Below are 25,965 nucleotides of genomic sequence, written 5' to 3' on the forward strand. Positions count from 1 at the left end.
ACCATCTAGGGGAGGGGGTGACTCAGGGGGGGAAGGGAAAAGTTGGAACAGAAGTGATTGCAAGGGACAATGTTGAAAAATTACCCATGCATATGTTCTGTCAATAAAAAGCTATAATAAAAAAATAAATTAATAAAAATTTAAAAAATGATTCCCTCGTGTTCTACAAGACTTGAGACTATAAATGGCAATTGTCTTTATTGTGATTTTGTATATTTTTGTCACTGCATTGCAATAATTTTAAAAAAAGCCAGTTGTCCCAGAAAATGAGACTTATTACTCTTGGACATATGATACAGCCAGTTCTTCTAACTCCTTTATTTGTCTCTCGGTAGAAAACCTATGATCCTACCCTCCATTTTACTGTAACTTCCTATATTTATTTTCATGGCTTTATAGTGAGAATGTCAGTTTTATAATATTTATCAACTTATTGGTCATTTGAGACCCAAATTAGGAATAAATTAAAAAATTATTAAGCACTAATTATATGCTAAGTACTATGTCCAGGGCAGAAAATTAAAGGAAAAAAAAACTCAGAAAGTAAGATAGTCTTGGCCCTCAAAGAACTTGCATCGTAATAGAGGAAGATAAGAACCACAGGGAAGTGGTGCCTAGGGAAGGATGGCCGAAAAATCAAGGGGATGGTGAGAGGAATCATAGAACTTCAAAGGATCCTTGCCAGGGGTGGTAGAAAATGGGGCGCAGGAGGATTGTATCAGTGCCATGGTATCAAGGTGTGGATCTAGCAAAAAATGCTGAAAGCTCACAGATCATTAGTCCCACAAGAGTAAGTTCTGTCAACATGCGGAGGCTAGGGCAGATCATGGACTTAGTACTCAGCCAGGCTACAACCTTCAATTGTTTTGTCTGCTGGCAGAACCCTCGAGAACTCAGGGTCACCTCCGTGTCGTCCCCAAACAGAGCAGAAATTGCCTTGAATTTTTTTTTTTTTGAACAGTGAAACATTAGCCCTAGGCTCACTCACATTAATGCTATGGGGCACTGAGGGTCCCGCTAAGGAAAACAGGAAGTGAGGTTTGGGGTTGAAGGTCAAAAGGTGAAGTCATTCCTATACATTCTCTCCCTCTGATAATGTACCACTTGGCAGCAGGAGGCATCCGCAAGCCCGGCCCACTGACATTTGAAGACTTATGGGACCCTGGGCAATGACTTCCTATAGTACACATTTAGTCCAGGACAATCGTCCCCATCTCGTGACGTCGCAGGGAGCAGTCTGAGAAGGGCAGAGGAAACCCTAGGAAAAAAACGGAATAAGCGCGAAGCCAGAACCACGGGGCATGGGGCAATGGCAGGGATTCCTTTCTGTTTATATCAGGGTTGCCAAATTACGATCCTTTCTAGGAAAGGAAAGCAAAGGATCAAAGCCCCTTGGGTTCAGTCTGGCAACAAGGTAATGGAATGGATGTGAATTTCATCTCTTTCCCAAATTAGCTCTGCCCTGGGACATCCTCCTTCTGCAGTCCTGTCCCTCCCTCCGCCCCCAAGCAGCCGGCAGCCCACCTTTCCACTTAGCCAAGTCGCCAGCTCGGTCTTCTCAGAAACAAAAATTCTAGTTATCACTCTTTCAGGAAATATATGGAGTGACAGTTGCCATGGATACCCCTCCTCCTGTTAAGATGTCTCTCATATCTGGCTGCTAGTGGTGGAGATGGGCCTGAAGGTGGTGAAGGGGCCAGAATGTCCAGCGTGGAGTCCGGAAGACTCGGCTCTGTGAATGCGAATCTGGCCTCGGATACTGCTACGTGACCTGACCAAGCCACGCCACCCGGTGGCCTCAGTTTCCTCAAATGCAAAATCAGCTGGAGAAGGAAGTGGCGAACCACTCCAGGGCCTGCCAGGAAGCCCATGTCAGACATGACTGAGGTGGGTGAATAATGACCCAGGCACCCATGTGTGTATTAGTACAGACATACGTTTATGTATATAGACATAACTCTTGTGAGCCTAATAATATTCCTCAAAGTAAATTCCGCAGTCTTATTAGCCTTAGAAACTGAGGTCCCATCAATCAATTCAAAATATTTTATTTTCAGTTCCAAATTCTTCCCATTCTCCATTCAAAAAGTATGTGTGGCACATTAGCTGTTTAAAACAATTACAGAGTTTCAAAGGTCAAATGGAGAAATTCAGTGCATTGCCCGTGATCACACAGGAATTAAGGCAGAACTTTCTGACTCCAAGTCTAAGAGGATCTCATCGGAGACTGGAAAGGAGATCGGGAAAAAAGAAGTATTCTTGGGACAAGAAATGCTGCAGCCCCTCCCACAACCCGGTTACAGCCGCCTTAGTGCCCACCCAGGAAACACCCTCCAAGCCCTCCGGAGATCATCACCCCAGTCCTCTCTGTAACCGGGCAACAAGACACAGACCTAGAGCCTGGGAGTCTTAGACATCCCACGGGGACCGGCGCGGCCCAATGAAACCGTTACCCCCAGCAGCCCCAAAGCCCTGCAAGAGCGGCTCAGGCCGGCTCGGGGGAGCTTGCACCCACGTGCAGGCGCACTGGCTCTCCACCCTCTGCTGCTCACCCGGCAGCTCCCTTCCTAGACACACAAACACACACACACACACAATTGCACGTGCAAGGCACACACATGCACAGCGTATACACACACACACACACACACAGGCAAACACACGCACAGAGCCCGCCCACGTACACAAACACACGTTTTCTTGATCTCTTTTTTCTTTCTCTCTTAGGTGCACGTGCAGGGCCCGGCCCCACCCCACCCCCAGCCAGCAACAGACAGGAAGTGCAGATTCCCGGTAGTTGCGGGGGAAAACTACCTTAGTAGCACACCCGGAAGTAGACGGGCGGGCCCTCCCGGGTCGGATGAAGGACGCGGATTCCATCCAATAGGAAGGGCCGCTGGCGCCACCGCACCCAATGGCCGGCGACGGGGGACGGACGCCGGCAGGACGCCCTGGTAACGGCCGCATGGTAACGGAGCTGGGCCCGAGCTCGGAAAGCGGCTGCCGCTGTCCTTTCCTCGCCCGCCTTTTCGCAGCCTCGTCTGCCCCGCGGTCGGCGGCAAGATGAAGATCGAGGAGGTGAAGAGCACCACGAAGACGCAGCGCATCGCCTCGCACAGCCACGTGAAGGGGCTGGGGCTGGACGAAAGCGGCCTGGCCAAGCAGGCGGCCTCCGGGCTGGTGGGGCAGGAGAACGCCCGCGAGGTAGGGGCCGAGGAGGGCCTGCTCCCCACTGCCGCCGCCGCCCCTAGAGCTCCTCCTGCCCGAGGCGGCGGCCTCCGCAGGGTCCGCGTGCCCCTGGCCCAGACGCGGAGAGCGGGGGCTGCAGGGGGCGGGGAAGTGGTGCCCATTTTACCGGCAGGGTCACTGAGGCAGGCGGGAGGCTTGCCCAGGGCCCAGCCAGCCACTCAGTGTCTGAGGGGATTTGAATTCAGAGTTTCCGAAGTGGGCGCCCGCCAGCAGGGGGTACAAGCACACCTAACACTTGGGGACCACTACTGTGTGCGAGGCACTGCCGCGAGGTTCCTCCAGACAGCTCCTGAGGCCCCCCCCCCTCCCCGTGATGAGCATTACGTACACTAAGTACATCTGAGTGATGGACTGTGGTCTTCACTAAAAATAGAGGTTTAGAAATGTAAGTAAACCAGCCAGGCCTCCATTCCAGAGGAGAAAGCAGCGTGGGGGAGCGCTCGCCCAAAGGGAGCCGGGGCACATCCACTGAGTCCTCCCCCCGGGCTGTTCCAGCCAAGCAAAGCTGTGGAAACCGAACCCAACTGTAGCCTCTCGTATTTTTTTCAATTTTATAATTATAACATTTTTTGACAGTACATTTGCATGGGTAATTTTTTACATTATCCCTTGCACTCCTTTCTGTTCCGAATTTCCCCCCCACCCCCTCCCCTAGATGGCAGGCATTCCCATACATGTTACATGTGTTACAGTACATCCTAGATACAGTATCTGTGCAGAACCGAATTCCTTGCTGCACAGGAAGAATTGGATTCAGAAGGAAAAAATGACCTGGGATAAAAACACAAATGCAAAGAGTTTACACTCGTTTCCCAGGGTTCCTTCTCTGGGTGTGGCTGATTCTGTCCATCCATTGGAACCGAGTTAGATCTTCTCTGTGTCGAAGATCTCCACGTCCATCAGAAAGCGGTAGGCTCTTGCCAAAAGGTCGTGATGGCGCGGCTTACTGTGCCACATAATGGAAGGTTCTCCCATATTCTGTACATGGGCTACTCAGAGACAAAACAAAATGCCCTTGAACGGGGGACCATCTCTGTTTTCTCATCTGTTAAATGGGCGACCTCCCTCAGGGAGTCCTCAGGCTCAGTGAGAATGTGGGATCTGGGGGCGGAGCTGGTAAAGTTCTTGCCTTTGCATCTCTGCCTGGCACAGGGTCTGCCTGGGAGTAAATGCTTCACTGTGCGCCTCTTGGGCCGAAAGGAGGCCGGGGTTTCTAGCACCAAAATGCTGCGAACTGTTTCCACACTTAGCGTGTGCTTCAGCCAGCTCTGATTCGTCCTGGCCCTCCTTTCCAGCGCGTGTCCCAGCCCCTCCGTGGGCTGCGGGGCCTTCCCCTCCCCCCAGTTTATCACCTGGCTCCTTCTGGTAATGAGCAGAAGTCGGTCTTTCGAGTATAAGCACTGACCCTCTGTTGCTGGGTGCGCTTTGGAAGCCTTTGCAGGTTGGGCATGGTAGGGTTAGATTTAGGCCTGGGTTGTGATTCCCTGCTCAGCAAGTAACTGATGCCTTTGTGACCCCTGACTTCCCTGGGCCCCTCAGAAAAGGAGAGGACCAGCTGATCACCGCTTCGTGTTCATTGCACATCTTAAGCCAGTGGTCCTTGGACCTGCAGGGTCTTGGGTTCCATTGATGTGGAGGCCCCAGGCTGGCCTCGGTGACCCCCCACGGGGGGGACGTGAAAGCATTCAGGGTCCTGTGCTGGCTTCTTGTCGCCTGTCACCCTGCTGACATGGACCACTGGTTAAGCCTGCTGCATGGCAGACTGCCCAGATTGGCCATGGGAACTAGTGTTCGATAGAATGGCCTGCACTTCTTGTGAGATTTAATACTGATGCTATTTCTTTTCCATTGGTGGCGTGTAGGCATGTGGTGTGATCGTAGAATTAATCAAAAGCAAGAAAATGGCTGGGAGAGCTGTTTTGTTGGCAGGACCTCCCGGAACCGGCAAGGTATCTTTTTCTCCTTCCTCTAATGTATCCAGGGTGGTCCCAGTGTCTAAGCCAAACTGAACCCATGTCTTAACCATGCTTTGTTTCCCCAGGTTGGTTGGGTCTCTTTAAAAGGACCAATGTGAAGTAATATAGTTGGGTATCTAACATTGAGACTCTCTTGGCACCCTTCCAGGGAAGAGCGACTGAGGTCCTTGGAGGAGGCTCATTGTCTGAAACTTGTCTTCTACATCTTATTCCTTCTCCTTGCAGAAAACTGCATTCTGGTCTCTGGCTTCCCAGAATTTATAAAAGCAATTTTTCAGTTGAAGAGTAAGAAATTAATTCAACAAGTGCTGATTGATAACCTTCCACATTGTTGGCTCTGGGAACGCCATGGAAATGAGCATTGATTTGTGACACAGTCCCTCCCAGTAAGGACCATAAAACCTAGAAAGAGGAGTAGGAACACAAAAAAAAAAGAGTGGTTTTCAAAAGTAGCACTGACCACAATATGGAGCTGCGTTCAGAAGAGGGGGAGATATTATGAGGGTTTAAGACTGTCTTCTGAGATCCACTAAATGATTGACATTACTTCTCTCAAAACACACAGAATGGAGACGCTATAATCTGTGATAAGAATTTAACAACTCTCAAAATCCCTGCAGATTCAGCTCCAAGGGCTCCCATAACTGACCAGGGGGTAGAAGGAAATACTCTTGACTTGCAGGTAGTCTGGTCTTTTACCAGGTTTTATTGAACTTGTTAAAACCCTCATGGTTTCTGATACAAGTATCTCGTACACAGCAGATATATTGAATGAGTGCTTGCCTTATTCCTGCTCTTACCTCAGAATCAAGAAATCACAAGAATAGTCATTTGGGAGAAAGCCCCCTTCTTCAGTCCCCTTCCCTGATCTCAGTTGGTGCTCAGCTTTGCCCTGCTTGTGGGCCCACTCTTTACCTGCCTCCTACCCTTCTCCTCTTGTTAGGCTCATTGCCCTTGCCTCCTCCTTGATCTGCTTTCAGTCTGCAGCTACCAAAGACCTATTTCTGAAGCTTGGATCTGACCGTGTGACTCGTGAAGCCATCTCTGCTCCAGCTCTCAGGTGTCTCAGCTTAGGTTTCCCCCTCCCCTCCCTTTCCTGTCCATCAGCTCCTTTGCACTGGAGACCTTCTGGTCTAAAATGTACTTTTCCTCACCTCCATCTCTTTGAGTCTCTAGCTTCTGTCAAGGTATCACAGCTTGGTGTCAACTCCTACATCAAGCCTTACTCATTCTTGATGCTATAGGAACTTTATATGACTTTGCATTTACAAGTCTCTTTTGCATTTGTATGTAAGTATCACCTTATCCTCATGTTCTCACTGCCTTGCATTTGGTACTTTAATAAATATTTGTGGAATTGAGTCAAATGCTCACTTAAAATATTTCTAAGGTCCTGCCTATCCCTGCCCTCCCACCCCTTTACTTGATAGGCTAGAATCATTGATTTAGAAATCACTTAACCATTTCAGTGCTGACCAGGCATTTTCAGATTTTTTTCTCAGGAAGATTTCTAAAGGATTCAGGGTTTTTTTTCTCCTTGTATTAAAAAAAAAAAATGTATAAAAAACATACAGCAATAATGTATTCCATCATTGTCATATCATGATCCACTCTTTTTAGATGTGAGGAGAAATTGATTCTACTTCTTTTGTTTTTATGATTAAAGATACTTCTAAAGTTATAGATTGACTTTGCCTAATAAAGTCATCAGAAATGTATCATGTGAATTCATCAAATGACGTGAAAACAAGAGAGTAATACTTTATTTAAAATGTTAAAAGTAAATTTTTATTTATTTATTTTTTTATTTTTGCCATTTGCAGACAGCCCTTGCCCTGGCTATTGCTCAAGAGTTGGGTAGTAAAGTTCCCTTCTGTCCAATGGTGGGAAGTGAAGTCTACTCTACAGAAATTAAGAAGACAGAAGTTCTAATGGAAAACTTCAGAAGGGCAATTGGTGAGTATCAGAATTGTATACCAACATTTTTCATGCTCTCATCAGTGGAAGTAAAACTAATTAATAGAATTCAGCTTTTCAGATTTGAATTTGTTGAATTATGATTCCTGATTTTTTTTTTTTATTTAGCTTTATATTTGAGAACCTGAGTTTGAATTCTGTGTGACTGAGCAAATCATGTAACATACCACCAGCCTGTTTTTTTATTTGTAAAAAATGAAGAGTCTGGAATAACAAAACAACTCTGAAGCATTTATTACTTTTGCTTGTATCATTGATTGTCATTTTACTTTCTTAAAATGCTCTGCAGATACATTTCCAGAGAAATCACAGCAAAATGCTCACTATAGTTATAGAACAAATGTACTTCACCTAACAGAATAAATGAATGCTGGTAAAGTTTTTTGCTAAATACATTTTTATAAAATGAATTACATTTTAGAGACTGTATTTTAAGTTTTCCTTTATTTTTCCAGGTAAGAATTTTTAATTAAAAATTAAATAAATTTTTAAAAATTAAAATTTTAAGATTAAAAGTCTTTTAAATTAATTTAAAAAGTGATTTTTTAAAATTAAAAATTAGTATCACCCACTATTCCTGGCTGAAAATTAAGCAATTAAAAAAAAAATTTCCTGAAAAGTAAAGCCCTCAGTACAGAACTATATAGTTAGGCAAAACAATCTTGAACATTAATTATTTGTCTCTAAAGTTTTAAGTTCATTATTTGTTAGGAGATGAGTGGCATGGGGTAGTTGGGTAACACGTTGGTGGATAGAAGCCCCAGGCCTGGAGTCAGGAACTGAATCTGCCTCAGATACTTATTAGTTATGTGATCCTGGGCAAGTCACTTCACCCTATTTGCTTCATTTTCCTCATCTATATAATGAGATGGAGAAAAATGGCAGACCACTCTAGTATCTCTGCCAAGAAAACTCCAAATGAGGTCACAAAGTCAGGCATGAGTGAAATGACTATTCAATCAAGAAGTATATTTGGTTTTCATTCCTTTGAACTGCTGCAGATTTTGTTTTTCAAAATCATTTTTTCTCTGTATCAGATCATAAAGATCTTCTAAAATTGTTTCATTATTTTTTATGATATAGGATATTCTGTTGCATTCATATGTCATAATTTGCTTAACCATTTTCCAATAGGAAAATATTTCTTTAGTTTCAATTTGTGGCTACCAGGAAAAAAGCTGCTATGAGTATTTTTGAATATATAGATCCTTTTTCTCTTTAACTTATTTGATGTAATAAACTGGTAGTATTGTAGTTGGGGCAAAGGCCAAAATTAATTAATTAATAAAATAATAACATATAGACATATATAGTTAGTGACTTTTTGGGTACAGTCTCAAATTGCTTTCTAGAATGATTGGATCAATTCATATTTCTTCCAACATACCTTCCATATGCCTGTTTTCCCATAATCCCTCTGACATTGGTCCTTTTTATTTTTTGTCATCTTTGCCAGACTTGATAGATTTGAGGTAGAGCCTCAAAATTGCTTTAATTTGCATTTCTCTTAATTATTAGTGACTTAAAGAATTTTTTTAGTGTGATTATTGATGTTCTTTTGAAAATTACAGATTCATATCTTTTGGTTATTCTTCTTTTTGGAAGATTACTTGATAGTATTATAGAGATAAGTCCCATGTAAAAAAATTGATAATATTTGTTTCCTGGTTTCTGAAAGGGCCTTCCTTAATGACACTAGGGAAAATAAATACTTTGTAGCAGTTTTGTAGAAGGACATACCATGAGACATCCTGGGGGAGCTCCCAGGGCTTTATTCATCATATATGTTTGCATATACTGTGCAGGGAGAATAAATATCCTTTTTCTTAACTCATCTGTTAGCTCAATCCACAAGCATTTATTAGGCACCTGCCATTTTCCAGATGGTGGGAAATAAATATTAAAGGAAAGTCCTTGTCTTCCCAGAAGACTGAGATACTATATATCAGGAATTAGGGACTCAGGAAGCTTAAGTCAAAGGTGAGGTCCCAGGGACAGTGACTGGAACCCTGAGGTAGGGGACATCACCTTTTCAGGGGCAGCGCTGATACTGGCTTGACTGTGATGATCACAGTGAGGAGTGGCAACAAGGCAAAAGCGGCAAGATGCTGCCCAGGGGTCCTGATGGGGCAGAGCATGGTTTGTGGTTGGCTGATCACGGACTGAGGGGGTGCCTGCCTGGAGCAACTCCTCTCTAGACTCATTCCCTAGCTGAGCCTTCAGGGAGATATAAAAGGTGGGTTGGGTTGAGGGGATCACAGGGCAGATGGCTAGATGCCCACACTGGCAGTGCATTGGTGCTCTCCTGTCCTGGTGGTGTCCATTTTGCCAAGTCTTTGAAGAGGGCGTCTTCTGGATTCACCAGTTTGCTTTTTCTCACATCAAAGGGATCTGAGAGCATCTGATCCATCCCTCTGGTTTTTGGAGGGTTTTTTGGTACCAATGAGGAATGGAAGGTTTAGAAAGGCCAGACCACTTCCTCTAGATTCCACACAGTGGGGGCCTCAGGGAGCCCCAGATGAAAGTCTCCTTGTTTCCAGGTTCAGTGTTCTCACTGGGAAACACACAGCTTTTAGGAGGGAGACTGGCTTACACCTGGGTTGAAAAAAATCAGACTTTTTCTGGGTAGGATTTCAAGCTAAATGAAAAGTGAGAAAGCAACGAGCTTGATTAAGAGTAACAGCGGAATTTGTTCACTCTTTAAAAGAATTAAGTAGGACTTGAATTGGTTTTCTCATTACAAGGAATGGGTTGTTTTTAGCCAGTCTTTTGGGATCCAGTCTTTTTTAGGATTATGGCCAGCAGAGGGACTTAATTATGTTTATTACAATATAAATGGCTTTAAGAAAGCCTTTGTGGGAGACATCTTCATTCTCTTAAGGTCAAGGAAGGTCAGGTGGAAAGACCAATGAGAGTCTTCCACAGATCTCTTTGAAGATGAGGATCTTGTTGGTCAGACTGCATGCTTGGAACCCAGATTTTGATTCCTTTAAGTTGGGCTTATCTGGATCCCCTTTACATTTATGTCTTAAACCCATTGTTGGTCATGTTAATTATGATAATTGCTGCTTTAGTTCTAACATGTGTATACTCATTCTTGGACTTGATTTAATTCTATCTAGAAGAACAGAGTTTTATTTACAAATAGTACCTCACCAAATGTTGAAAATCTTTGTTTTTTAAAATGTGACCCTTGCTGACAGCTGATAAAGTCTTGTCAAAACTCACTTTTTTATGCTGTTGATTTCTCAAAAGATAACTTAATTGGCTTTAGTTCTGAAATGATAAATTTCTCTGGCTTCCATTTTGTGACTTGCTGTGGCTCTTGGTCCATTGCAGCAAGGTGAGAAAAAAGTCTTAATCCTACTGTGGTGCAGAAGAGAAGCCCATTGAATGTCATCAAAGAGAGCCTCAGTCTTGGGCAGCCTTTGAATTCCTGCTCAGTGGGAGGGGGAGGGGAAGAGTGGGGCCTGAACTCAAAGAAAGGCGCAGGAGTCGGGGCTGTTTCCTTGATGTGATGAAGGTCCCTGTCAGGGATTTGGAAATCCGAACCTGCAGATGAAACCCGTGTCATCTGCGTTGTCATTCTCCCAGACGGCAACAATTCGTCTCCTTTGTGGGCTACCGGCGTCCGCATTCCCCGCATGTCAGCACAGCCACTTCCAAACAAATACAGGTGCTCGTGAAAGAAGGGGATTCTTCGTCCCCCTGGGGAGGGATTTCCTGTCATATTCACCTCACACACAATATTGTTAGGCATTCCATCGGGAAGATTTCTTTCTTTTGGATAGAAAATATTTCATTCTCAAAATGTATTCAAAGCCATGTTTAAATTGCTTTTCTTGTTGTTCTCAGCCCCATCGTCTGGAAAGTCTGTACTTGGCTTAGTGTTCATGAGACTTAAGGTATTTTGTGGGGGAACAAATGAAATGTTTCTTATCTTTTACTTATCTTTTACCATTATTTTAAGTCCTTAATTTAATTTGAGTTGGTGAACACATGGAACAAATCTTAAAAACTATCTAGCCCAGTCCTGTTCACTTTACAGATTAGGAAATTGAGGTGCACGAAGCTCTGAAACCGCCCTGGAATCCCCCAGCTTAGGGCACAGAGGGCTGGGACTGCTGCCTCCCAGCTGCCCCTCCACGGGCCCAGACTTTCCTGGAGAGTCTCGCTGGATCAGGTTCCTCAAAGAAGAAAGCAGGCTGGTGGCCTGGGTGCTTTTTACATGTAAAAGGGGCCCGGCTCTGGAGGTCCAGTGCAGAGAAGGGCAGGCTGGGTATTGGGATAGTAGGATACCCTTCCCTCCCCCCCCCAATGTCTTCTTGGTCATTACCACTTTTGGGAGGGAGGGTAGCTGAGGTTCAGGGTCACAGGTCATGTGGAGAGGGGAGGGGGCAGACCTAGAAGCTGGGTTTTTGCCTTCTTCCTCTGACTCTTGCTTTGACCCGGATCCAGCTGTTGCTTTCTCTGCAGAGTAATTTGGGGAGCCCCAGGGCCTCAGGTAGGAAATTGCCAGTCCCTCCCCCCCATCCTGGCTTCAGGAAGAAAAAAGGAGATTGTTATTTAGCCCACAGTGGGCTTTCCAGAGTGACCACTGGTCCCTTAATAGCCAGATCTGTTATGTTAATAGCCTTCCTGACTTGTTATGTGCCGGGCACTGGACTAAATGCTTTACAAGCCTTTGCTCATTTGGTCTTCACCAGGCCCTTCGAGATACAGGCATAGTTACATTTGTTTGTGTTGTGAGGAAGCTGAGGCAGACAGGTGACCTGCCAGGTTCACACGGGCTTCTAGGCGTCCAAGGGCCTGACTCCAGCCGCGCGTCACCGCACTGCTTCATCCCCACCCAGGCTAGTGCGACATGGCTCGGACCCTGCTTTCTTCTGCATGTGCTCTCCTGGGGATAGCTGCTCTCCGGGCAGATGGCTCCTCCCAGAGCTCGGACTGGGCATCCTGGCATCTGAGCCATCTTCACTTGGTGGGTCTGAAGCTGATCTCGGGGCTGCTTCTGCTCCCTCCCCCCCCCCCCAGCCCAGACCCCTGCCCACCTTCTCTGCTTCCCCTCAGCTTTCCCAGCACCCTTCCCTTCTGGTGTCAGCCTTCCAAATGACCTCCCTGTCTTAAGCTTCTCATGCCAGCCCAGCCTGGACATTGCTGCCAAAAGAACTTTCCCTGAGTGTTCTTTTGGCCAGATGACGCCCATACTCAATAAACTCCATGGCTTTCTGTGCTGCAAGATAAATCTCTGTGCTAATCTGCCTGTCTAGCCTCCGAGGTCACCATTCCCCTCCCTCTCTTTGTGATGACCACACTGGCCTGACCGCTTGCGGGCCGCTCTTCCAGGGATCTAGGCCCTTGCCCTGGTCCTCCTACAGGCCGGCCAGGATCTTCCCCTTGCCTCCCCATGGGCAGAGCCACTTTTCTTTAATCTTAGAACCCAGCCTCCGTCTTCTGCCCAAAGCTCCTGGGTTCTTCAGTCACTCGTGCTCCCAAACCATCTTGTCTGAGTGCTTTGGACATATCTGTACCCACCATTCATGGGTTTTTTTATAGTCACCTGTTTTCTTTCCAATTAAAATATGAGCTCCTTCCGAGTAGGGTTTGTTCTGTTCTGTTGTGCCTCCCCAGGACTCAGGAAGCATTATAAAATGTTGGATTGTTGGAAGATGAGAAGAGGAATGGGGGTGTACTTCTGGGTGCAGCCTGGGCTGGGAGGAGAGAACAGGGTCACTGGCAGAATTGTAATGAGAAATGCAGAAGAGGTCAATGAGAAGAAGGGACTGCAGGGTCCGAGCCTTCGTTTATTTCTACAGCTAGAGTCCATCAGATATTCCATAAATTTGGGAGCTTTGGCGTTATTTAAGGGGCCTGTTCGCAAGCAGTGTGGCCTGAGAATGTCAACCTCTTCACCTTCAAATTTGGGGGTTTTGTGCCAGGTGCTCTTAGAATTGCACTTTGTTGGTATTTCTAGACCCTCTAAAAATAGATTTCATACAGTAGCTGTTAACTTATCTTTGGCAGGGTGATTCTTGTTGAAAGCCTCTGTATTTACTGCCCTGGAATTCGGTCATCCTTGTATACAGGAATATGGTCAGGGATGCTGATCATGTGCTTCATGTTTGTGAGAGCTGTCTATCCCTCCAGACACTCACTTTGGTTGTAAAAGTGTCAGCTTAAGTTCCAGGCCAGCAGAGGGAGACATTTGTGAGGTCTTCCCAAAGGAAATCTAAAATAATCAGGATTGATCCAAAAAATCATTTAGATTTTCTTTAAGTGAAAAGATAAGGTTAGATTCTAGAGAGCACCTGAATATTGGAATGGCAAATTATGGATAAAGCACAAATCATGTCTCCCTAGCAGGTGTCACGGTCTGTCATGGGGGCTGGAAGACACAATCCCTGCCCTGAGTGAAGTCACAGAGTAATCTCTTACCTCCATTTCCAAAATTGCAGGGGGTGGTGGAGACAGAGACAGAGAGAAACAGACAGAAATACACAGAGAGAGATAAATATATAGAGAGACAGAGATGGGGGGGTGGGGAGAGAGAGAAAAACAGACAGAGGGACAAATGGGGGTCTGACAAGTCTTCTCTGGTGAAGTTTGTGCTCCTCCCCCTTACTTGTCGCTTGGAGAGAGCTCACCAGTGAAGATTTCTGTCTTTCTGTGTTGGTGTCTATTATAGATGTGTCTAAGTTAAGTGGTCAGCTGAACAAATAATTTTCTACTTCACACTTTTGGAGTTTACCATCTTCTCAAAAGATCACTTGCCTTCGCAAAAGAGAGGGAAGGAGCTAACTTTAAAGTTAAACTAGACAGCTGTAGTTATCAACTTCCCTTTGTTTCCTTGGGGAAGAGGGGCAGAATACAAAAAAACAAAAACATTTCTACCTCAGCAAATTGTGAGACACTATTTAATGGCTGAGTTAATCAGCTGTAAGTAAACTGTTGACACTGTTAGAGCTATCCAATGTTTATACCACAAGGGAGGTATCCTTCATTTTTTACAACTGTAGCTGCTTCTCAAAACTGGAGATGGGAGGGGGCAGTAGGGGGGCTGCTTGTTGTTTGTTCCATTTTCTTCACTGAGATTCTGAAAATGCCACTTAGAGTTTGCACCGTGCCCAGCTCCAGGGTCTGTGGGTTAAGGAGCCGTGGTTTGGTCAGGGCTTTGTCTTTGGAGACCTTGGAGTGCCTGTCTCCTGCTCCCATGGCTCCCAGAGCTCAGTTGAAGCCCCTGCCATGCATTTCCAAGTGTGTCCTCTGAGCCAGTTCCCTGTGGACTTGTGTGGGCCCTCCTGTCCTCGGGATGTTATCGTGCACAAAATTTTGTAATGGCTAAAATGGGGAGGGGGGATTGGGAAACTAAACCTTAGACAAGAAGCATCTCACCATGCCCTTCCTCTCCTGTCTTACAGGGCTGAGGATAAAGGAGACCAAGGAAGTTTACGAAGGTGAAGTCACAGAATTAACTCCCTGTGAGACTGAAAACCCTATGGGGGGATATGGCAAAACCATCAGCCATGTCATCATCGGACTGAAAACAGCAAAAGGAACCAAACAGTTGAAAGTGCGTACATTCTGTCAATCCTGCTCTCCAACACCACACGGGCTTTTGTGTGACCTTTTGTGATATTATAGAATTAATTTTGCCTTACAGAATGTTACCGCTGGAAGGAACCGATGGGCCATGTGACCCTCAGTTAATAGTTGAGGAAGTGCTTGGCCATAGGAAGTTGGAGCTGGAACCAGAGCCTCGTTCTGACTGGCCAGATTTTTTCCCCCATATATTTCACTGTTTGAGAGCTTTCTGTGCTTTCTGTTTCTGTTTCTGTTTGTAGTCCTTACGCAGGAGAACTGTCTTTGGGAAGGAGCAGGAAGGACCTGGCCATGAGGACCTTCCTAAGGAGGAAGGAGGGGGCAGGCAGCTGTGAAAGCCCCCCAGTAGGAAGAGGAGGTGGAGGGGGCTCGGCTTTCCCTTACTGGTGGCTTGCTCACTCTAACCTTGAGTTTACCTCGCTTGCCTGCTCTGCCACTGAGTTTCTCATGTACAAAACTTAAGGGTTAAGCTCAAGGTGCTTTCAGGCACAGAGCTTTGGGGATTCTATAGCTTCTTGTTTGGTTTGTAGAGGCCACCAATAGGTCATTGATGGGAATGGCCATTTTTCTTTTAAATCCTCTATCCGATGCTCTCTCTTATCTACTACTCATCTCTAGTGTGCCTGTGTTAATGAGATTTAGAGTGGAGCCTTCCATTTCTTTACTAACTACCACACCATTAGTTCATTTGGAAACTAAACAAAAAAGTGCAGACAAAAAGTGAAAAAAATTTCCATGTTAAAGCCTAAGTGAAGTGATGTGCACAGCTAGGATTTCATCCAAGAGAAGAACTTTTCTTTTGGAAAAGTTTGGTAATTTAAGTCTCCAAAATTGAAACCATCCTTTGTTTTTCCATGCCCATTAGGTGTGCTCGCTTATGGTCATTCAGCTCCAGCTCCTTGCCCAGAGAACCCCACTTTTACAAGCTGCATGTTCATAGTGCTTGCGCTCTGGGGCCCCCCACCCACCAGCAGAGGTCACCTCCTTGACAAATGAGGAGGAGCCTGAGCAGCTCTGGGACCTGAACAGGAGAGGGGCCTCTAACCTCACCCCAGCTGAGTCCATGGCCGCCTCCCAGGCTATGTCCCCACACACGACTTACCAAGACAAACAATTCTGAAGTTTACTGGTTAACCAGCAAGTATTTGTTAAATACCTGCCTTGTGCGGGGGAGGAGGAGGACCAAAGATAAAAAACCAAGTCTGTGCTCTACTGAGGGAGACCTCGAGGGAGCGGCAGAGCCAAGGCAGGAGACATCCCAGGGAGAGAGAGCTCTCACAGTGGGTGTTAGGGAAGACTTCCGGTAGAAGGCAGAACTTAAGCTGAATCCCAAAGGGGTTAAGGGCTTCTCCAGGGTGCAGGCAGGAATAGCAAAGCCCATTTGATTGGACTGGAGAGTGGAGGACAAATAACAAATAATTGTGGGGTTGAATAGTTGGGTTAGGCCAGATTGGGAAGGGCCCAAAAAGCCCGGTGATTTATTTTTAGTCAGTGTTTTAATCATTTTCTGAAAATTTGCTATGTAGCCTCTGACACTTGAAATTTGTATTGAGATGTTAAGATGCCAGAGAAATCTTCTGGAACATCAAGAAATTTATTTATCCCAGTAGGAAATTGAACAGCTTTAGCAGCCCTTGGGTTTCACCTCTACCTTTAGCCTCTGCCTGAAAACTTGTAGTGAAGGAGAAGCCTCCATGTCCCAAGGTAGTCACTTGTGTCTTCTTGCAGCTTCTGGGCTCTGATCTCTCATGCATAGGCCAGCCCTTTCAGTACTTTCAGGTCCTAAGACATCCCAGTTTCTTCCGCTGATCCTCAGGCAGGATGAGCTCCTCCAGGCTGATCCTGTCCAAGCCCTTGGGCAATCTGGGGAACTGCTCTCAGAATCCTGTGTCACAGGGAGAAAGGGCCAAATTTCAGTTCCAAGTTAGTGAATATAAATAAAGGTGTTTTTTCTAAGTTCACAATCCCTCAGAAATCTATCCCTAAAGCCCAGATTTTTTTCCCTAATGTGAACAGATGTGCTCTGATCAGTGGAGAGACTGTCCCAGACTCTGAAGCTGGGCCTTTTAAGATGTAGTCCAAGATTAATGAACTCTTTTGATTGCAGCATCATATTTCTTTTTCTTTTTTTAATCTGCAGCAAGGCTTTATTAAGTGTCTGCTATGTGCTAGGCACTGTACAAAACAGTCTTTTTTTTTTTTAATGCCATCCCAAATGACGTACTTTAAGAAGCTTTATCACTCCACTGATGCATTTATATGTTAATTGATAGCTCAGTATCTACTTTTTTTTATTATTAAAGCTTTTTATTTTCAAATTTATTTTATTTTCAAAACATGCATGGATAATTTTTCAACATTGACTCTTGCACAGCCTTGTGTTCCAAATTTTCCCCTCCCTTTCCCCCTACTCCCTCCCCTAGATGGCAAGCAATCCAATATATGTTATAATATTTTAAAAAAAATCTTAAATCCAATATATGTAAACATTTATACAATTAACTTGCAGGATCATATTTCTGACTTATATAAGCTTTCTGGCTGTCAGCTACAGACCCTGGATCTTTTTCAGATAGATTGCTGTCTAGCCATACTCCTCCATTGAAGTTGTGATGTTGATTCTTTGAATCCAGGTGTGAGACTTTTCATTTATCATTAGTAAAAATGGAGAGATTGGAAAGCTTTCTACTCAGAAAATTTCAAAAAAGTAGATACACTCTAATATTGTGGGAACCAGGGTATGTGTGACCTTGGCAAAAGTCATTCTGTTCTCTTTGGGCCTCAGTTTATTCCTCTGTCCAGTGAAGAGATGAACTTTATATTCTTTAATACCCCTTCACGATAAGAGTCTGGATTGCTCTGTGAGTCTCCCCTTTAGTTAGCTCCTCTCTTAAGTGGTTTGTCCTTGCTGAATGAGATCTGGAAGGGATTTTTAAAAAATATATATATATACATATATATATATATTATTAATTTTATAATTATAACATTTTCTTTGACAGTACATATGCATAGGTAAATTTTTTTTTTTTTTTTACAACATTATCCCTTGTACTCCCTTCTGTTCTGAGTTTTTCCCCTCCTTCCCTCCACCCCCTCCCCTAGATGGCAGACATTCCCATACATATTAAATATCTTATAGTATATCCTAGATACAATATATATGTGCAGAACCGAATTTTGTTGTTGTTGTTGTTACAAAGGAAGGATTGTATTTGGAAAGTAAAAATAATCTGGGAAGAAAAACAAAACAAAAAAACAATGCTCACAGTTTACACTCATTTCCCAGTGTTCCTTTTCTGGATGTAGCTGATTCTGTCCATCATTGATCAATTGGAATTGGATTAGCTCTTCTCTGTGTTGAAGATATCCACTTTCTGGAAGGGATTTTAATCTTCTCAAGGAAGTCTGTCCTTAGGAAGCGTTCCCTCTCGCCCAGAACAGCCAGGTACAGAGTGGGGGCCTCGTGGGACCTCTGCTGTCCTGTAGCTGCCTCCCCCCTGCTGTGGGGGAGGGGGTACTACACAGGACCCATCTTAGCCTAGCTTCCCACCCTTAGAGAGTTTGCCCAGGACAGGTGCCCTGTGGGCTTTGACCAGTCAGTTCTAGACTGTAGACCACAACCTCTCTCAGCCAACTTGATTTGAAGTTTTCACAGTGTTTTGCTGTCATGAGACCTCTGTGTCCAGCTCTCTTCTTAGCTCCCCAAAATACAAATGACTTCTTTTTTAAAATCTCTAGTCACTGAATTTCTCATTCTGTACAATGGTGGTTAATGCTCCTGCTCTGTGTTTCAGCTGGACCCCAGCATCTTTGAGAGTTTGCAGAAGGAGCGCGTGGAGGCTGGAGACGTGATCTATATTGAGGCCAACAGTGGGGCTGTGAAGGTAACCGGTGGGCCCAGCCCCAGGGACTGGAAGCTAGTGGGTGGAGAGCCAGGTCCTGGGTTCAGATCCTCAGCCATGACTCCGACCCTAGGAGATGCCTGCTGCCAGCAAACAGACAGTCTCTCTGCACCACACTGACAAATTGAGTAAAAGTTGTTTTCCTTTTCTGTAGTCCTTTGACCTCTGCAGGATCAAAACATCTCTTCAAAAACAAATAAATAAATAATTGAGATGTAAAGCCTGTTTGGAGGAGAGTTGAGGGTGGGAAACCAAAACAACTTTAGTCATTGTAGAATTGAAATGTGCAGTGCATTTAATCTTCTTTTATCTCTTTGGTATTTTCTTCCCAAGATATATGCATGGGGAAGGGAATACTGCATTAGTTGGCATTCTTTTCCTATCTGATTTTAAATGTACTGTACAGTGTTACTTGCTGTTTAATGGATGAGCATAATACTTCCTATCATACAATAAATCATCCACCTACAAAAGAGTCTGAACAGTTCCCTCAGTCTCCAGTTAATCTGTTGGATTTGTCCTTTATCAGGAATTGCATACAGTTAAAAGAAAAGGAGGGGGGAAGAGTCTAAGTAGAGAAAATATCAGGTGTTTTTCAACAGGGTTTTTGAGCCTGGTGATCAGTAGATAGGGTGCTTCTCTTGCCAGCAGGGGAGTGGGGCATATTCTGAGTTGTCAACCAAAGCTTGTCAGGACTGTAATTGTGAACCAGTGCCTTTATCTTTGTCAGCTATGTGTCATTCAGGGACTTGGCAATGAAACTCACCAGATACTTCTGTTCTCCATCTTCCTTTTCTGTAGAGGCAAGGCAGGTGTGATACCTATGCTACAGAGTTCGACCTTGAAGCGGAAGAATACGTTCCCTTGCCAAAAGGCGATGTGCACAAAAAAAAGGAAATTATTCAGGATGTGACCCTCCATGACTTGGATGTTGCCAATGCTAGGCCCCAGGTACTGACCTGATACTTCCATAACCTTAGCAAGACATCTGGGTCTGGAAATGGATTGTCTCCTCATCTTGCCTTCTTGGAAAAGACAGACCTTTTCTGTCTTCTGTGTGTTCAGCAATTAACATTGACAGTAGCCAGAGGGAGTTCCTTTGTTCTTATTCAAATGCTGTAGGAAGAAATGGTTTTTTACTAGCTTGTGCTAGAAGAATCCTGCATTGCCAAACTCCCAGTGTCTTTTCTCAGCCTTCTCTAGATGGACCCTTGTCTCACAATTATGTTCCTTATCAATAGTATTTTGAAGCAGGTTCTGTATATGCTGTGACTTTCTGTCTCCTGAAGGCACAATATGCTGCTCTAGTCAGTAGGATTCATGGTTCATATTTCTAAGGTTCCTTTTTGACTCCCAAAATTATTTCACTTTGTGATTATGTCTGTAGTAAGCTATTTAACTTAGAATTTAGTTATGCAAGAGTTGTCTCTAAATTTAATTTTTGAGCCTAAGTATTTGAATTTAAGCCTAAATAATTTCTCATGGTTATGGGAGCAGTGATATCCAGCACACTCTCTTTTGAAGCTCCACAAGTTTGCTTCTCAATCACACTGGGAGATGGAGAGCCCAAATTTGATCCTGATTTTCCTCATGAGAAAACTGTAGTTTGGAGACATTTAAGTGATTTGCTCCCAGTCACACAGGTGGTAGTAAATGGCAGAGCTGGCTTTCTCCCTGCAGATTCCCTCTTTATTCCTGAGGGGCCGTGTCTTGATCCACTGTAGTGGATTTCTGCGGGATTTCTGCAGTTTAAAAGTGAGTTTACTGTAGTGAAGAGAGTGCTGAAGCAATAGTTAGGCTCACTTTGTTCACCTTTGAGGGCCTCACATTCACCCAGCAGAGAAGGGACTTCCTGGCTCCTCTGTAATGACTGCTGTAGAGTTGGGTGCTCCTGCAAAATCCACTTCCCTTTCAGGGTTGATGGGGCTGCCCTTTCTTTGCCAGTTTGCATTAAAGCATCCGGCAGGAGAGAGGGATGCCATTAGTGACTGTGAATGTGCTCCTCCTGAGACTCAGTGAACAGGAACCATGGTAGAGAAGGCGTGATGGGGCTTCCTGGGCTGGAGGATCCGTGGAGGTCACCTTGGCTGTTTGGGGGAGGCAGAAGGGGGGACGCGGATGCAGCCAACCGCTCAGCCAGGTCTGCCTTTGTCTCCTGTGCAGGGTGGGCAGGACATCCTTTCCATGATGGGCCAGTTAATGAAGCCAAAGAAGACCGAAATCACAGGTGCGAAGGCCACTGGGGTCTGTCCCTGAGCTATCCCTGCTACTGAAGTTGGAGGGGGTGCAGGGGGATGCTGCCTTAATCCTTTTTGAAAGGTGTCTGAGAATTAGTCAGGCAGGGTCCTCCAAACCCTGTCATTTGTTTCCCTGTCCAGTTTGGTTTTGTCTTTTCCCACTCTCCCTGGCAGCCCAAAGGGCAGCATGGTGCAGTGGGTAGTGAGCTTGCTGTGTGATCAGAGGCAAATACTCATGTCTCAGTGTCTGGGTACCTGGTACCTAGTTTGTCTCCATGGGTGACATTAATGAAATCACAAGTTTAACTCCCCAGCCCCAGAATACTCTATTAGCTGCTTATGATTGAATAATAAAGAGCACAGCTCTTCCTAAGGCTTGGCCATTCATGGTCTAGTTTGGCCTTCCCATTTTACAGATGAGAACATTGAATCTTAGAGAAACAAAGTGATTTGCTGGTGGTCACACACCCATTCTGTCAGACTCATGCCATGGCTTCTGCTCCCTCCCCCATATTTTTTATTTTAAATTGGTTTTACCAAAGAAGGGGAGGAGTGAGAGAGCTAGATTGAGGAGACGCTGAGACCTGTCCTTTCTGAGATACACTGCATGCCATTTTCTGGAGCTTTGCCGGCACAGGGATGGCTTCATGGGCATTCTGTGGCACGGTGGATCCCAAGAGGATGGCAAGTAATGCTGGGGACAGATTGCCTTGCTTCTGTGAGTCTGCTTCCCATAGTTGTGGCTTGACCTTCCTTCAAGAACAAGTCTCCTGTATTTGATGAGGGATAGGGCTGCAGACAGAACTCCAGCCCTGCCCTGAGAAGCAGGGGACCCTGGGCAAGTCGCCTCAGCCCATTTGTCCCACTAAAATGGAACACAGACAGACGTCAGGGGCTTTACAGTGAGCCATGGTAGGGGTTGGGCCAGGCTTGGTTCCTTTGGTCCCAGCTTGAAGGCGCTAGGTGTTAGGGCAGCACAGCAACCCTGAGCTCTGGGCCTGGGCTGCACCACAGGATTCCAGGCTGCTCCACCTGCTTCATGGTGTTCTTCGTCTCCCAGACAAGCTGCGCGGGGAGATAAACAAGGTGGTCAACAAGTATATTGACCAGGGCATTGCCGAGCTGGTTCCTGGTGTGCTGTTTGTGGACGAAGTGCACATGTTGGACATCGAGTGCTTCACCTACCTGCACCGCGCCCTCGAGTCCTCCATTGCCCCCATCGTCATCTTCGCTTCCAACCGCGGCAACTGCGTCATCAGGTACGGGTCCTTCCCAGGCTGGGGGTCAAGGGGCACTTCCAGCGCGAGCGAAGCCCAGATGCTGGGGATTTGAGACTCTTCCTCTCAGCGCCTGCTCCCTCCCCTGCCAAAAAAAACCAATCTCTCTGCTTTAGTCACCACCTTTTGGACCCAAAGTGGGATTCCCCAGCTCAGTTCCTTCACTTTATTCACAAAACTTGGCTCCAGATAACTCTTGGCTTGATCCAAAAACCAGCTGCCCTCACAGGGACGGAGCTCTGCTCCAGGGAGGAGATTCAAAGGATGGGTTGGCTCTGAAGACTCTTCCTAAGATGGGATTCCCATAATTCTGAGAATTGGCAGCAGCTCTGGAGTTAATGGGTAGCCTCCCAAGGGAAGAACACATTATAGGTGTGCAGTCTGGTGGTCCTTGAAAAAAGACCCAGCTCAGCTCCTGCAGGCTTGGGGCCATCCCCAAGGGTCAGATTGGAGCTTTCTCTCCAGAAGCCGGCCATTGTGTGCAGACGGCAGCTTCTCCTGGCTCCAGGACCAGCAGCAGCTGCTTGCCAGCTTGGCCTTAGGAAAAGTCTAGACCAGAAACAGCCTTGGGAAACGGGGAAGATTATCCTTGGAGCTAGTGACTTCTGCCTCCTTCTCTGTCTCCCCCTTTTCTCCTTCCCATTCACTCTTCCCTTCCTTACCTTTCTTCATTCTCCTTCCTTCTTACCTCCCTCCCTCCTTCCTTCCTCTCCTTCTTCTCTTCCTTTCTCCCCTCTCCCTCTCCCTCTCTCTCTTTTCTGCCTATCTCTGTCTCTCCCATCCCCCTTTCTTCCTTCCTTCTCCCTCTCTTTTTCCTTCATCACCTTTCTCTCTTCACTCTCTCCTTCCCTCTCTCCCCCTCTCTTCCCCTCCCTTTCTGCATCTCTACACCTCTCCTTTTTTTCTCCCTCTCTTTCTCTCTACACACACAAAGAGCACGGTACCTGGTGGGCTGTCAGTACCTGCTACGGGTAACGCAGTACTGTCCAATTTACATGTCTATGTTATAGGATGAATGGAGAGTGCCATCTACTGGAGAATATGATGGATGAAGCTTTCAGAAGGATGTCACTGTTCTATGTACACTATCCTTCACTGCTCTGTGTTCAGACCCTGCTGATTCCAAGTATATGTGGGTGTCTGGCCCTGATCCCTTAGAATGGGGTGTCTCTGTTAGCATTGGTTATATCATACCTGGGAAAAAAAGTATTGGGGGTCTCAGTGCAAAACACCACATCAGCCGAAGGTTTTGTCCTGAGTGAGGTGTTGGGTTCTGTGCACCCCAGTTTTGGTGAATCCGATACTATTTGCACCCGATGGAGACTTTGGGATGTTCAGATGAAGCCCTTCATTCTTAAGGAGAGGACTGAAGCCAGAGGAATGACTGATCCCCTACAGTCCCTGCTGAATTGGTGGGAGAGCTTAGATCTGGTTCTGGCAGACCCAGGGGAAGGAGGGACAGACCCACTGCTGCAGAAGGTTGTTAGTGGTGGGGGGCCATGAAATCCCAGGGCTTCCTTCGGTGCCGTCCCCATGCTGGTGTCCCCTGCCCACTCTGGGTTCGGGGCGGGAGGCCGAGTGGCCAAGCGCCTGGCGGCGCCTTCCAGGGTCCTACTGGGATCTGCCTTCAAGGCTTCTAGCCCCAGAGACCCTGGGCAGCCTTCCAGCATTCCTCCTCTGGAAGAGTCCCTTAAAGTATCCTTGCCAGCCAGAGAGCAGGAGGTCCAGGAGAGTGAAGTTTTATGCAGGGACCCAGGGGCCGCCTGAGCTAGAAGCCCATCAAGGTGTGTGTCTGAGGGTGCTTTGGGGTGTTGGAGACACCTCTGTGCAGAGCAGCTTTTGGGGGCTGTCAGAACTAGGATCTTGTGGCCATAGATGCCTGGGTCTAGTCACTTCTCATCTTGTCCCTGCCTTGGTTTTATTAATGGGGCTGATCATTTGTCATCACAGGAGGCCGCACCTGCCCCCAGCATTTGTTTTGCAGATAAATGAACTCTCCTCTATAAAGTACTTTGTAAGCATTTAAAGCTTCGTATAATGGGAACTATTTGCAGAGCTTTAATTTCCTTATCTCTAAAATGAGATGTTTTAAAACTTAATAAAGTTCCTTCTGCCTCTAATATTAAAGGATTTTATGTTTCTGGTTCCCCAATAAAGTAGATTCTCTAAGGATCCGTTCAGCAATGTTTTCAGGTCTCCCAATAGAAAATAATGGCAATTCATCCCAAAGTTGTGGATTGCAGTTTGTCTTTAGACAAGGTCCAGCATCTGTTTCTCTAGGATGGTTTAAATTTAGCTTTGACCTATAAAGAAATTGGGCAACTTGGTAGCACAGTGGATAGATCTGTAGTCAGAAAGACTAGTCTTAATGAATTCAAACATGGCCTTGCTAGCTGGATGACTGTGGACAAATCATTTAATCCTATTTGCCTCAGTTTCCTCATCTATCAAATGGGCTGGAGAAGAAAATGGCAAACCATTTCAGTATCTGTGCCAAAAAAATTTCACAGTCACCAAGAAACAGACATGACTGCAACAGCTGAACAACAGCAACCACAGCATTATGTCTCAGTGACCTGAATAAATATACCAGTGATATCTCCTCCTCCCTATTATCCAGACGGAATCTATTTATTGTACTTCATGTTACTAGAGGGAAAATTAGACTAGACTTAACATTTACCCTCCAATTTGTGGCTTTCCTTCATAAAGGACATGAAATATTAGTGGACCTTAAATTGATGAATAACAGCTTACATGCTTAGGGACAGGAGAAGGAACCATTTAGTAAATTATGAACTCACTCATTTTTTCCTGACTGGCATCAGACTGTGAAACATTTTAGATAGTGTAGTCTATTTTCCAATCATGAACAAAATTTGAGATTGTTATTTTAGAACATTAGATACCAGCTTCTCCTGAATCTCTGTGAAATCTTGGATCAGGGTGACATGGTTTGGCCCCCAACTTAATAGGTACCATTGGGTGTTTTTTTCTTTTTCAGCACCTGAAATTCCTCATCTCTAATTGGGAAGGATCCTATGATCCTTTGCACTTCAGTAATTTCTTGGACATAAGACAAATCAAAGCTTTTGTAAATTTCTGTGGCAGTGCTGAGAAAAAAGTCTGTTCTCATGTAGTTGTAGCATATTTATTGTAGTGGCATATTTATTTCCAAGTTATTTATATTTTCAAACAGAATCCTGTTGGGGGTGTTATTTGTTGCTTAATTTCCCATGCCTTATAATGAGACCTTGTTAAAGTACTTTCTAAGTTCCAGTGATACTTATTGAGTCATTAGGCTTCAGATTCGTTGGCCTAGGCTTGAGGAAAGCAGACAGTAGGTGATTGGGTGAAGATAGCTCCCCCAAGGAGCCCTGGTAGGGAGGTAGAGTCAGTATGGTCCAGAGATAGCTTACCGGAGGAGTTGGGACCCTGGCCTCCGGAATAGAAGTGCCGTAAAAAGTTTGTATGTGTCTGGGAATCACTTTGCTGAGAGGAGCCTTAATAGAGTTCTTTCTTCCAGCTACAACCATTTAAAGGGATGCCAGTTATATGATATATTGTCAAGAGCACTTGTCTTTGGGTTGGAAAGGCTTAGTTTGAGTCTTGACGATAGCTCTGTGACTGCTGGGTAGGGCCTTCCGCTTCATGGACCTTGGTTTCTTCATCATTGGTAAAAATCTCTCTCTTTAAACATATTGTGTTTATTTTGTGTTTTTTCTCTGTATTATGTTGTTTCCCT

General features: G+C 45.4%; 1 protein-coding gene across 1 annotated transcript in view; it reads left to right on the plus strand.

The window, feature by feature from the left end:
• The first annotated feature begins 2,926 nt into the window (after positions 1–2,926).
• RUVBL1 (RuvB like AAA ATPase 1) overlaps positions 2,927–25,965 on the plus strand; it is a 28,476-nt gene continuing 5,437 nt past the window's right edge. Inside the window, exons 1-8 of the mRNA XM_074283758.1 lie at positions 2,927–3,204; positions 5,112–5,198; positions 7,049–7,181; positions 14,621–14,772; positions 18,599–18,688; positions 19,508–19,657; positions 20,870–20,933; positions 22,004–22,202. Of these exons, the coding sequence (XP_074139859.1) occupies positions 3,064–3,204; positions 5,112–5,198; positions 7,049–7,181; positions 14,621–14,772; positions 18,599–18,688; positions 19,508–19,657; positions 20,870–20,933; positions 22,004–22,202 (1,016 nt within the window). The 5' untranslated portion in view covers positions 2,927–3,063. The remainder of the gene's footprint in view (positions 3,205–5,111; positions 5,199–7,048; positions 7,182–14,620; positions 14,773–18,598; positions 18,689–19,507; positions 19,658–20,869; positions 20,934–22,003; positions 22,203–25,965) is intronic.

The sequence above is a fragment of the Sminthopsis crassicaudata genome, chromosome 1 (genome assembly GCF_048593235.1).
Source record: "Sminthopsis crassicaudata isolate SCR6 chromosome 1, ASM4859323v1, whole genome shotgun sequence".
NCBI lineage: Eukaryota > Metazoa > Chordata > Mammalia > Dasyuromorphia > Dasyuridae > Sminthopsis > Sminthopsis crassicaudata.